General features: G+C 31.5%; 1 protein-coding gene across 6 annotated transcripts in view; it reads left to right on the forward strand.

Moving 5' to 3' along the window:
* Positions 1 to 14,741, forward strand: part of NLGN4X (neuroligin 4 X-linked) — a 167,665-nt gene that overhangs the window by 82,425 nt on the left and 70,499 nt on the right. For 5 of the 6 annotated variants that reach the window (XM_090126016.1, XM_090126037.1, XM_090126026.1 and 2 more), the window contains 2 exons: positions 10,668 to 10,727; positions 14,300 to 14,452. In XM_090126016.1, the coding sequence (XP_089982142.1) occupies positions 10,668 to 10,727; positions 14,300 to 14,452 (213 nt within the window). The remainder of the gene's footprint in view (positions 1 to 10,667; positions 10,728 to 14,299; positions 14,453 to 14,741) is intronic. The other variant, XM_031596129.2, reaches the window with a different exon arrangement.

Raw genomic sequence — 14,741 nt, forward strand, 5'->3', positions numbered from 1 at the left:
AATTCTGTATGATTCATATGATTCCCTTTAAACACAAAATTCAACTTGTCTCTCTTCAAAATCTTAGACACGTTACCTTACACTGACATAATCAACACAATATTATATGTTAACATATAGTACGTGATGTAGTTCTTATATCATACATAATTTTTTATTTTTTGCTTTTAGTCTCATAAATTTGTCAAATAATGATAATTTACAAGCTACTGTGCTTCCTTTCTAAATTTTAAGTAAATCAAGAAAACCAACATTGGAAGTACTACGCTTCATTTCTGCATTCTAACATAATAGATTGGAAAATTAAAATGAGACGTATTTTTATTTAACTTTGGTCAATACACAAGAGAGTATTCTATCTCTTAGTATAGTTACATAATCATGAAATTTAGTATGGATCAAAACCAGCTAATTGATATTGTCAAGGTATGGAGAACAGATTGATCAGATACTAGTGGGATCGATGTCATGCTGTTGAAGTTTAAAAGCTTGTATCACTATTCTGTTCAACTGCTTTGATGATAGCGTAATATAATTACTTAGCACGTCTGAATTAAAACAATCCTTCAGTTTTGAATTTTGCAGATAAAGTCTCGCAACTTTATAAGGTTGATCAGAAGATAGGCTTTGAAGTAGGCAGAATGCAAATAACATGCATAACTGACAACAAATCCTTGTCAGTACTTTCTTCCAATTCATTCCTCTTCTGTAATAATTTTCTGTGAAAACATCCCAATGGTTCAGCAATGACAGTAAAGTTTTACCAGAAACATTGTGGTTTGAAGCCCTAATTAGTACGAACTGATGTATTTTTTAAAAAATTGTTAATACAATGAAAGTAAAAATTCTATGACAAATTTATGCTTGAAATCCTACAACTGCTTAATCCTGTGTAATGCTGTATAGAGTTACTTTGCATGCCACAAACTTAAACTTCACAAACAATTACATGGATGTAAAAGAAATTTCTGTTCTATTTCTGGAATTGTTAGTTTATGTCTAGGTCTTCTTATTTTGTAGGATCTTAGTAAGACTAGGAAGTCATCTACTCCTTGTAACACTCTGAAACAATCTCATGGTACTTAGATAAAATTGCACTTTTTATGTGGCCAAATCTTGAAGATAAAATCCTTGAAGAAGGACTTTCAACCTTTGTTGAAAGAAAAAAAAAAAAGAAAAGAAAAGAATGTGAGGCTTTCTTCTTTAAATATATTATTTCTATATGTTTTATTAAGAAGTTCTGGCAGTCATTATTTCCCTTTGTATTTTCTCACAGCTCAAGGGGGACACTAATTTTTATTTGGCAAAGTTGTATATGTTTTCAGTACTAACTAACAATGAATAAATTGTTTAAATGTTTTCCTTTCCAATTTTTCACACCTATTTTCATCTCTATTCAACTCTAGTGGAAATCTTTTCTACATGTGTAGTATTTTTGGAAGGTGTTAGAATAATTAAATATTTACATTTCAAGTTCAAAAGCTCTAAATGATATCCACTTTAGACCTAACTTTCCAAGAATTTTTGAGAATATATTCTATACCATCTTAATTTATACCTTCTTTTTAACATTTTAGTAGTTTGATAGTGTAATTGTTTAGTTGGTTTGATTGTGCTAATTCCAGTAGTATTTAATTCATTATTGTGTTTAGATACAGACATAAAAATCTGAGACAGTACATGAGGAACCATATTACGTACTTTAAAAAGAACACTAAATGAAGTTTAGCATGTCTCTCCTTTGGATATCTTATACAGACTTTCTACTTTCTTGTAACTAACATATACATGATTCCCAGAGAAAACCTAAGATGTTTGAAACAATTAGAAGTGAATATGGTGTCAAAACTATTCTGTCATATATTACAATGGAATAAAATTCCATTCTCAGAGGATCCTGTGAAATAACAAACATAATTATTTCCTGAACTCCCCAGAGGCAGCTGCAAACTGAGCTTGTGCTCAAACTGCAGAATTAAAATAGCTGCATCAATAGATATTCTTAAGACCTGATTATTCATCTCACAGCTTCTGGTGGTGCCTACAAATACCCAAAAGGAGAATTTACACAAACAACTTCACCAGTAGTTGTTAAATGCAAGAATATATTATTGGAGTTCAGTTGTGTGCAGAGAGATATTTACCTTCAGTTATTAAAACTGGTTGTTAATTCACTTTTTTATAACACATCCATTTGCATTTAATTTATATGGGACAAAAGAGTACCTTTTTATCTCTTAAAGTGATTTTCCTATTAGTGATATTATGTTATTCCAACACGACTGAATTATTTCTGCAGAGTCTAGTTACCAACATTAGCTATAATGTAGTTTCTTCTGAGCTTGGGAAGTTTGATTAATAGGAAATATTAATTTGTGCTTTCAAATTTAGGTGCTGTACATTCTTGCAAATGGACTGTAGTAGAATACTAACAACATTTTGCACCTCTGCAGCTAATTACACTCTATCAACATTTTACACCTGCTCACTTGCCACTGTGGTATATTACATATACTTCTGGACAAAATTTGCAATAAGATTTATATATTCTAGAGGGACTTTCTCGCTTGTGATCTTTAGTGCAGGCTTAAGTGCAGGCTTATGTTTTTGGTCTTCAGACAGCACTGAAGCCAACTTAATCACGGTCCATAATGGTATTATCTTTTGAGTCAGCACGACTGCTAATATGCTTAAAACTATGCATATTCTTAAGAGTTTTGGCAGCTTAAAGCCAGCACATTAACAGAAAAGGAAAGGATGCGTATTGAAAGATTTCAATATATTGAACTGATTGTTAGATTTTAGGTTTTGTGATTCAAGAAACTATGTTTCTGAATCTGTTTTGAATTGCAAAATGGCTTCACTGGAGAGAAAGGTGAGATAGGTAGCAATATTGCACACAACATTTTTACATTCACACCTCATCAGGTGCACCAATTTAGCAGAGAAATGTGAGCTGTTTGAGGTCACTGTCACACTTTCATACAAACTGTGTACCTCTTGATGCTTGTACAGGAAAAAAAAAAAAAAAAAAAAAAAAAAGCAGTGCTTCTGTCTGAATTAATTTAAATAACTATATGGTACATTTATGATTTTTAATAGGTGCTTCATTATTCAGTCAGTAAGCACGGTGGGCTCAGCCCAATCCTCAGTTAGAGTTACAGTGGAAGCACAAAAAACACTCCCCTTATCTTTTGGAGGTCACTGAAAGGATAAGCCCGCGGAACAAAGCCTTCTTTCTTCTCAGCCATTACAGTCAGTTTTGTCAATACAATGTAGTGTATTTAGAAGACTTAAAGTACTACTGTGATGTAATTGTGTAACAAATGAGGATAAAGATCCTTAAAAATATATTACTGAACATATGTAGTTAAGTCATTTCTATGACAGCTATTATTTTTCTAAAATAATAGAGAATTCTATATTAATAATTATCAGGAAAAGTAATAACCTTTAAATCTGATTTACTAGATAGTTTATTTTAAAGGGTTATTTTCAGTATTTTTTATTCAAAGCATTTTTAATTATTGTGGATTAAAATAAATCTCTTACAGATTTTAAGCATTTCTTTATGTACAATAATGAATTATTCATGAAAATCTGATGGAAGAGAACTAGGCATAGAAATTTATTAGCACAGAATGAAAGATGAAACTGGTTAGTTTCATCATGTTTTTCATAATGAATAAATACAATTTAAATAAATGCAAATATTTTCAGAATAACATAGATTTCTGTAGTGTTTCTTTTAGTAACTATAATAAATATAAAACATAAATACCAGTTTTAAACTATATCATAGGCCTATATTTATTAATCTTAAAAAGAATGGCTCACTTTCTTAACATGAAATATACATCAGAAACTGGAAACTTTGAGATTTGAAATTGAATTTGAAATTTATGTGGAATAAGTGTAAATAGGAATCAGCTGCTAGCATGAATGCAGAATAGTAATGTCAGAGTGCAAGCAAGACAGAACTTTTTGTACAACACAACTCTTAAATAATAACTGTATTTATTAAGTTCATTTTGGTCCAAACCAGTGATCAGGGTCCCGTTTCATTTGTACAGATAGTTTGAAGATCTTCTCTATACTGGAATCTGCATAAATATAACATTTTTTTTTTTTTCAGTGAGATGGATCCAATTTAACTCACTGCTGTGGAATAAACTTGTGAGGAAAACAACTCCCATGCCAATCAGTCAGAACTAGTTACTATCATTGAATATATAAATAATTATTTATGCAACATTCCTACTTCTCAAAAGTGCTTGCCTCCTTTTGTGGAATGTTTTGGAATGGCATAATTACTCTGTGTGACAATTAGTATATTCCACTGCCCTGCATTAACTTGTTGGAAGATACAGCCTCATTTAAAGAATGTCAGTGTTAGTTACTGCCTAATTTAATGCATTTATTGTTGCCCAGGGAAATGGCTTGTGAGAAACACATAATTTTGGACATAGAGAAATCATTATTTCTGTCTTTATTTATGAGGAACAATATAGAGAGTACTGTAATTTGTTAAATATTATGATTTTCATCCTGCTTTCATTCTCTATACATGGAACAGTCAAAGCACAGAGAGATGCAAACAATCTGTCTGAAACAAAAGCATATATAATCATGAAGTTGAAAACTGTATACAATGTACAAAGCTGAGTTTATTAGAATTTCATATTTTTATGCAAACCTTTTGCAATCAGTGATTTTTTATCCTTTTCTGTAGAAATCTCTATAGAGATTTGTTATTTGTTCTCTAAAATTCCATTTGAAGGAAGCCTGTGAAACAGCATTTTCTTTCTTTCTTTTTCTTTTCTTTTGTAATCTTCACTAATGCTTGAAATGCAAAACTCTTTAAGGAGGAGGAATTTATTTCTGCCCATTCAATTCTGAACATGACACAAAATTATGTAATTCTCTTTTTCTTGAAAATAAACATTTCTTGTCTGTATAGATGCAGCTACACACACTTACTGAAGTCTGAAATTCTAGTGATTTTTTTTCAAGTATTGCAGCTGTAGCCATTAAGAAAGTACTGTAGATGAACACAAATTCAATATTATTTATTTATATTTTTTGTTATACTACAATGTGGGAGCTCCAGAGTATACATATATTCCTTAACCTTCTTATCTCAGAAAATAAAATAAAATTTCCTAGTTGCTGTGCACATTGACAATTAGTGCAACAGCTCAAATTTTCACATGAAAAATAGACAGATTTTCATTTCATTATACCACCCTTGTGGGGTGAGAGGTACCTAGAATAAACCTGTGTTTCTTCTGGAATTCTGTTAACTATACAGTTTTTAAATATATGTATACATACATACTTTTCAAATATATGCATGCATCTATAAATGCTGTTACATATTGGGAGTATTCATTAAATAGATAAAAATTAAAGGATATTCAAATCTAGGTGTTATGAATATATGTCTTCAAATAAAATCAACAGTCTTTAAAGTAGAGAGACATTAAGAGCTGGGTGCCTTTCTTTGAGATCTCTCCTAGGGCATGTGATCCACAGACAGATTCTAAGACAGTTTGACAAGCTGTAATTCTCAATAATCTTCTTCCTCCACGTTTATTTGAAATGTCCACATGCCTCTTCTGATCTTTTTTCAGCTTCCAAATGAGAGCTTCTTGGTACACTTACAAAGGTAGCTGAAGAGTTTTGGCCATAGCTGCAAGCCAAGGACTTAAAGCTTGTACGCTATGTGGAAATCAAGATAAAGGAGAAAAAGCAGTCTTGGGAGAAATGCAGAAAATACAGTTCTGCTTTCCTATTGCCCCCTTGAGACAGTAATAAACTGTTGACTTGAGCTGACTGTAAAACTGTGATAGCTCTCCTGGGATGGAAAACCATGAGCTTTAGAGATGTGTTGAAAGAGCTGTGTAAATAGACATATCACATATCACTGAAAGAATGACAATTAAATCCTGTATTCATCCAGATTGAGCTCGAGCTTTCCAGAAAGTTGAGTGTGTGAAATTGGGAGGCCTAATTAGTATTATTCATGCTAGTATTATTCATAATATGCTGTGTGATTTCTAAAAACTGAGTGCTTTCCCAAAATTACATGGTGTCAAAAGGTTACCATATGATAGGTGGAACAATCACATTTAAAATGCAAAAAATAAAAAATGGCTTCAGCTAATGCTGTAGCTATTTTTCTGCTGTCATTAGTCTTCAGAATGGATACTTGAAATGCATTGGTAAACTGCATGCATAGGACCTGAATGCATTCCACATATATGATATATATCTAAGAGGAGAAAGATTTAGCACAAATTGCAAATATATTTAGGAAAACCTGAAGCTCCACAGTATCTACTTCTGAATGAGATTCTTATTCATAATAAAAGGGAATGTGAGACAGCGAACTCTTGACTGACTGAGTGGTATGACTTCTTCATTTTCAGAAGAGATATATGTGGCATCCATAATTAATCTGATAATACGGGATTCACTGATAAGTGAAATTAAGTAATTTTTTAAGGTCAATTAGTACAGAATTTCAGAATGAGATACTTTAAAAGAGAGATGCTTGCTGAATTAAAGCTTAAAATTTCGTTCCATAAAAAGCTTTTTAAGGAGAAATAAAGTGGCTCAAATGAAATACTGTATAGTTACATCTAAACTGATTGTTAATGCTTTGGAAGTGTCTCAGATTTGCAAACATACATGCCTGTAATATCAAAATATATTATCCCCTCCCTCTTCCCCCCCCCCCATCCTCCCCCCCCAAAAAAAAAGCAACAGTAAGAAATTGGCCAAGCATATTTCCTTAAAAAAATATAGTTGCTGTACTTCAGTGAGGAATTATGCCATGCTTTTTTGTTTCAGTCAGGAAAAAAATGCAACTGTAGGACAAATGACAACATTTAATATGCAGCGCTCTTACAAATGTAATCTTCTGTGAACATATCTAGGTATCACACCAATATCTCCATATCTGAACAGAGACACTTTTGAAACTTAGTCCTTATTGCACTAGATCATTGCTAGTAAGTATCTGCACTCTTCTGTGCTCTACTGCTGGTTCCAGGATTACTGTTAAGATTTATCATCTATATTTTATGTGGGAAATATTCATTAAACAGATAAATAGTTGTTAATCTGCAGAAGAGCCAATCCTATAAATCAGTGATAATGTTCACTTATTATGTGGGAATCCAAAGGCTAAAATTGCTGCAGTGAGTTTTATATTTATATGGGGGAAAAAATACTATCACAGCACCTCCCTCAAGAGCAGCCTCAAGGAGAAGGGCTTTCTGGTCTGTGGAGCAAGTACTAAATACTGTTCATCTTGGTGAACTGAATTTTCATCACAGGAGAATCTGTGTCACATTCCCATTCTGTCTCTTTTGATTGAGGACACGAGTGCAATTTTACACTAATCATGGGTAGCATGTCTTATTCATTTAGTTAGTTAGTTATTCCCCCCCCCTTATCACAGGGGTTAGCAATTTCTTACAGAAGCTTCAGGATAAATTATTCAACATTTTAAAGAATCAGAAAACTTACTTGGAAAATTCCAAATCTTTCCTACCTGTAATAAAGTTCTGCAAGCTTATATTTTCAGAAGGTCAATATAATTTTTTTCTGAACTGTTCCTAAGTATCTTATGTGTTTTTGCTACTTCTGAAATAATTCCAACAATAACGCTTTTGTTCTCTTCAAGAACATTCATACTGACATAGCTAGTATGTGAGTACTGGCTAGTACACACAATATATGATGTGGTGGGAACACAGAAGCCTCTTTTGGAACATACTGATGTTCTAACATATTGATTAAATGATATCTCAAAAAGGATTAAAATAATCCTCAGACCCAACATCCTGGACAAGAACTTACATTTAAAAATATACTTCAGTTACTAACAGAAAAATGAAAGTGTATTACACAATAGGTAAGAGAAACAACATTCCCACTCAATATTCTGTAATTAAATACATTTCAGTATTATATTAAACTGCTCAAAAAATTGGTGACTCCCGGATAACTGCTTCAAACCGTGCAAATTTTAAAAAGTTCAAAAGATTGTTGCAATAACCCTAGTTTGCATACTTGTGTTAGATGATATTTATGTCTTATCAAATCTAGTAACACTGTGTGTTGACACTTCCTAATGTCTCATTGAATTCTTATTACATTTGTGTTTTTCTTTCTGAAGTACCAGAAGCAGAGTCACTTAAGCCAAGCACATTAGAGAGAAAATCATTGCAATATCTCACTGATATGTATTGACAATCTTAGGGAGGATAGTATGTGAATTAAAATTTGTTGGGATATATCCACTTTTTCACTCAACTTCAAAAATGCATAATTGTCTTAATAATCACATTCAGTTTTTGTCTACTGGCACTATATATGGGGAGATGTTGGTTTTGTCAGTTTTTAATTTTATGTTTGACATGTGATGATAATACTCTCTTCCATCAAACTATCTCACTGAGACAACAGGAGAACATCAACATTGCCTGTGTTAAGTGCTTGCATTGTTGTGTCTGCTGGATTAATGGTCTGTGGAAAATAATTTCTTTTTAACTTTTTTTTTATGTGATTCAAGATACTTTAAAGGATTAATTTTATTTGGGTTGCAGTTGAGAAAAAAATTCAACGTTTGGGCGATAACTAAAAATAAAAAGAAAGAAAAATAAGAGAATGGAAGACTTGGGTGATGACTGAAATTTGAAGCCTACATCTGAAATTTATCGAAGACAGTGATAGATTAGAGAACAGCTATATTTCATTGACAGTGATATTTCACTTAGTTAATTATATACTGAGTACATATAATTGAACACACACATTCACTGTGTACACAGTAACTTCTCTGCAACTGAATTGAAGATAGAGGAGATGGAGTTTCAGCTGGTGCTTCATATTTGACTGACTCTCATTTTAAACTGAAGAACAAAAGAAAGAAATAAAATAATAATCTTCACTAAATATAAAGTCCCCCACTCGTCTCCTCAAGTAAGATGATTACACTGCTTGTAAGACCAGAAGAGACTAAATTTTTGGTTCAACTTTATTAACTTTGCATGTAAAATCAAAATAAAATAAATTCTGCTCATACTAAGAAAATAATTCCTAAACAATACTTGAAAATTTTATACTGGAATATCTGGAGATATTTAGGAATAAAATTTAATTTAAAAGAAGAATGTTTTAAGGATCTTTTATAGCCTTACAGAAGGCTGTCCCTCCTGTGTTCAGCCAAATCAGCAAAACATATACTTGGCTTATGAAGGAAAGGGACAGTGTGAAATGACCAACCACTATATAGAAATCTAAAGCTCATAGTTTAAATATCATATTGTAGCATTGCTGTATATGTGCCATACTTACACTTGTTGTGCAAACTCAAAGTCAAGTTTTTGTTCCTTATAAATCTGGCCTGAAAATACAGACCCTAAAAAAGATGATTAAAAAAAAAAAAAAAAAAAGTTGTTAGAATGTTTACTTAGACCACTTTGTTTGCCTAACAGCCATATTTAATTTCTGAACAAAGATAGAAGTAGAGCTTCTGATTCATATTTCACTCTTTATTGCATAACATTTTACATTAAAGAAAAACACTTGTTAGTGGAGTAATTACAGCATAATGAGACATGGTTTGGAAAGCTTAGTGCCATTTCTTTAGTCAGAAAATAGATAAACTGACCAAGGATTGGGGTGAGGAAAACTGTTAGGCTTATTTCATCTTCCTTCCATAAACAGAGGCTATGGTGTGTGTGGATACATGTATGTGTGCTGTGGGATAGGTGTTCACATGCCTCAAAAGTACATTGTGAAAGTATATTAAAGTAGATTAAAAGTAGATTAAAAAAGTAGATTAAAATTTATTCTTTAGCTTTTTTTTTTTTTTTTTTTTTTTTTTGTGATTAAAAAGTACAAATTCTTTCTTGTGGTAAGTACCTGTTTTCCATTTCTATGTTTCTGAGTTTTAGTAGCATAATACAAACAAGGGCTACTTTCAGAAAAAAATCATGTCTGGGATTGACTCAATTTTGTGTTTCTTCTTTGTTTTCAGTTTTCTGTTTTGAATATTTTTTTGCTCACAAGAGAAGGAAAACTAAATTTTAAGGAAGTCTACTATGTTTTTTCTTGGTCCTTTCAAATTGTGTAAGATTTAATGATAATTTTATTTCTATTGGTTTCATTTAAGATTTAGGTTAATTCCTAATAAAGCCTCATAAGAATGAATAAAACATGAAGTCATTGAAGATAGTGACTGAAGCCATTACCTCTTCAAGGCAACAGAATATAATGAAATCAGTTTCATTTCTTATGTAGAAACCATGCTTTTGTGAAATTTTTAATATACTTTTTTTTGGTTTATATTCTTTTTTAATTGCACATTAATTTTGCTTTTTTTTTTTGCAGCAATCACTTTTAACTGAAGTAACTGCATTGTCACAGACTGATACATTTTTTTCAAATATTTTCAATTTGTTCTTCTTGACATTTTATGTTTATGTGCAGTTTGCATCTTTTTTGTTTTTCAAATTCAAATGTAACAGATTTTGATATTTTTGTTACATTTTTTGTTTTTGTACTAGCTGTTTTTTTATTTTTATTTTTGAGAACCTGCTGTTTTTGAATTCTCTTTTTTCCCTTTATTCTCCTCCTCACTATGATCCCAGGAGCCAACACAAAGAAAAGCGCAGATGATATAACCAGTAATGATCGTGGTGAAGATGAAGGTATTTTTTGTTTTTTCAAAGCTCAACCCTGATGCATGAACATAAACTTTTACATTTTTATTATAATAATATTGATTATTATTGTTATTGTTATTACTGTTATTTCAACGTGATTTTTAGTCCCTTATTTGCAGAAACACACTTCCGTGTGCTTTTTTATTTTCTTCTTTAGAGATAACATCAATTGTTTTTCTTCTTAAAATCTAAATTAACATTTAGATAACTGAAATTCCCCTGTAACATAAGTGCAAAGTTTATTCCTAAATATGTGTGAAGTGAGTAACAAGAACACTCTTGAAAACCACATACTTCCCCTCACATATACTTTATTTGGTGAGAAAATGGAATTTAAAAACATGCATGTGCTATTCTCCCTCTTACATTTTTTGAAAATCCACCTGTTTTAAATTCATGAAAAAATCTTGCATACATTCTTTATTTCATTTCCACTGTTTCCCCAGTGCACTTGCTGTACATTAAATGCAGTTGCATTGTGCTTCATCTTTGGTATTTTAATTCATATATGTTTCTCACGGGATATGATTTATTTCTAGGATGTAAAAGTAAAAGAAGCTGTTGATGTTGCTTTATTGTTTTGTTGATTTTGTTTGTTTGTTTGTTTGTTTTTTCCCTGTAATCAGCTAGCCTCTGAGATACATTCATTCTGGCTATGACCACATTCCCACTGAAATCAATGACAATCTTTTTCATTGACTTCTTTCTGAGTTGGATTGGATTTCCTGAAAGGAAATGTTAAAGTTCACAGTGAAGTACCCCAAAAATGTTTTGCAAGAAAATACTTTTTTTCTTGCCTTGGCACAGAGAAGGCAGGATGCCCTGATTTAGAAAGAAGTCATGAAATCTTCCTCTATTCTCACCATCCTTTTCATTTATGTTACACTGGTATTTTAGTATGCTTTTTGTACTTACCAAATTAAGAAAAGTATTTTCAAATTAAATGAGCAGATCACCACCTTGGGAGGTTTGTTGTTCTGTTTTTTTCAGCAATGTGTCTCTTTCTCTCTTTCTTATCCATTCCAAAGTGCCTTTATAATTTTCTTCAATCTAAAGTTCAAGTGCATTTGAAAAATTTGCTCTACTGGTTCCCCTTAGAATCATGCATATTGTGTTGAGGTTACTTTTTAATTTCCTCTTGCTTGGGTGTTCAACTCAATTATAGCTACTCTATCCATGTATGAAATACCACAATAAAAGTCTCCAGTCTTCAATACACAGTGGTTGCCATCTACTGCACAACCTTCATTTCTGAATTGCACTATTTCTTGTAACAAAAAAATGCTCTGCAGACTTCCTCTGTTATTGTCTGAATTTTGTTCTATTTCTGTTTATAAATGTGTCTCTACATATGCCTTTTCAAAATGACAGTATTATCATTTGCTATAACAGATTCTATGGTCAATTTTTAAGCAAAAGATAAATAGCAAGTGAAAATAAAATTGCTCGTAAAAATTAGATATTTGATTACGAACAAATAATTCTTTCAGATTTCTTCAGAAGTTATAAAGTGTTAGTATGCAACTTCGGATCCAAACAAAGACATACAGTTTAGGAACTAAATACATAAAATGCATGAAGCTCATTTCCTTTATGTTGAAGTTAATCATGTTCCCATTGAAGGGAAAATCTCTCACTGATTTCAGTGATGAAAGATTCAACCCTGAGGAAGTACTTTGCAATAAGAAAAGATAGAATATAACAAATAATGCCACAAAACTTTTGGGGAAAGAAAGGAAAGGTTATTCTCTAACACAAATAATTGCATTTAGTAGTTATTGCTTTAATTTTCTGAGAGCTAAGCCCTCACAGGAAAAAGAAACTCTTTTCATGTATTTTGCTGTGAATGCTGCAAAGAGAAAAATACCTAATCTGTACATTATTATGTACTTTAATGCTTTACATGACTTCTTCAATGTCTGCATCTCTCTAATAGTTGCAGAAATTACACAAATCTTATCACAGAGCTTTTTGTTCTGCTGCCTAGATGCAACATATAAAATACAACAAATGTATATGTTCATGACCAGAAGGCAGATTCTATGAGAAGTCTTAAATTCTAACAGCTGTGTGGATGTTGGCCGTATTATCCTTTCACTCAACAGATGACTTTAGATATTTGTATAAGCAAAGTGGTAGTTTGCCATAGAAATATGACCAGTCACAATTTACCTTGAAATACTTTTCAAATTTCTTCCCCATATACAAAATATTGTGTATGGGATGGCTCATTGCTGCTCACATTTTTGGTAACTGAGAGTTAATCCTAACAAATCTGAGGGAGCTGAGAGCCTTAGAAGCCTTCAAAGTCACTGCTCTTTCCTCTCTGCATTTATCTCAGCCTGTTCTTCCTCCTCTTATTTTTTCCACTGTTCAACACAACTGTTGAAAATTACTCAGAAGAGAGCTCAATTGCTTCTTTTTGTATTTAAATGCTGACTATGTAGTCAGAGACATTGCTTTCCCTAGTGTTTTGTATTATTTAATTGAAAGAAGTGGTCCTACTCCACATGCAGATAGAGTGAATTGTTTGTAAACAGTGTATAGTTAATTCTAACAACAGCTTGCTGAAGACCATTCTGCTTTTTAAGGTGTAGTATTCCCACAGTTTGGCAAGAACTAAGTCCTAAGTTAATTAGTCTGATCAGGGGGCTTACTATTTGATTATTAGAAATATGAATGTAGTACAAAATGCCTAAATTATTATTAGTGCAACTTTTTAGCTCACTCAGAAGTATAAAAATATTGCTATCAATTTAATTTACTTTATTTTGGAAAGTAAGACCCATCTGTTTATCTGCATGAAAGCTATAAGTAAATTTTCTCTGTGTACCAAAGATTATCCATATAATTCATGACCATAAATACAAGGATATTTTTTAAAGTTTAGCTGCCAAAAAAAAAAAAAATCATGATTCGCATTAGAAAAAAAAAAATCTGAGTTATGAATTCACTTAAATTCTCAGTGTTTCTTTACTCCTAGGCTATTAAAAAAGAAACAATAGTTTGTTGTGTTTACTTTATTCAGAGCAATTTGATTTTGTTATATTATCTGTTACTGAACTATAGTTCAACTATATGTTGAAATGTAATTTCAATAAATATGTCTCAGTGAGGAATGGGAAAGTATGAATTATTATTGTCATTTTGTTATTAAATGTACAGATATTTGTAAATTGAAATAGAACCGAATTGGAATATATACATATATATATATATATAAAAGTCAAGATTATTTCAGAATTTTATTTTTTTCCTTTGGATTTTAGATGTTTACATTCAAATTAAATTTCTGTAATATGAAAAGTTTTTAAGGGGATTCTGAAAACATTTAATAAACAATGGCATTTGAAGTAAGATATATGAAAAGTGTAAAAATATTGGGCTTGTAGAATGATCCTGAATTGTGTAAAATAGCTGATTAAAGTGGTGGTGATGACATGGAAAACATGAGAAACAACTATGAATAATTTTAGCACTTTTAAAAAATATTAATGCCAGATTTCATTATTTTTTTTTATTAGTCTATTATGTTTTCATTACTTGAATTTTTTCAGACATTCATGATCAGAACAGCAAGAAACCAGTTATGGTCTACATCCATGGAGGATCTTACATGGAGGGTACTGGCAACATGATTGATGGAAGCATTCTTGCAAGTTATGGAAATGTCATTGTTGTCACCCTCAATTACAGGCTGGGGGTTTTAGGTAAGTGACTCTTTTCTTCATCACAAGACTTATATTGAAAGATTTAGAAGGTATGTTTATTACATGGCAGTTTGATATAAATATGTAATTGCTAATTAAATCTATAGATAAATCATATATGCTTGAACTTTAAAACAGAACTGAAGGTGCTTAGTTTTACTGTATTACATTCATATTGAATACTATTTAATGTTTTCTGGAAACTAGACTGAGTTATCTATCCCCATTTTCTTGTCGATTGTCTTCACCATGAAGAAAAATCACTTGATTTTTGTGACCTCAGTGATAG

Source organism: Phasianus colchicus, chromosome 1, assembly GCF_987193195.1.
Source record: "Phasianus colchicus chromosome 1, bPhaCol1.hap1.1, whole genome shotgun sequence".
In the NCBI taxonomy this organism is placed as follows: Eukaryota; Metazoa; Chordata; class Aves; order Galliformes; family Phasianidae; genus Phasianus; species Phasianus colchicus.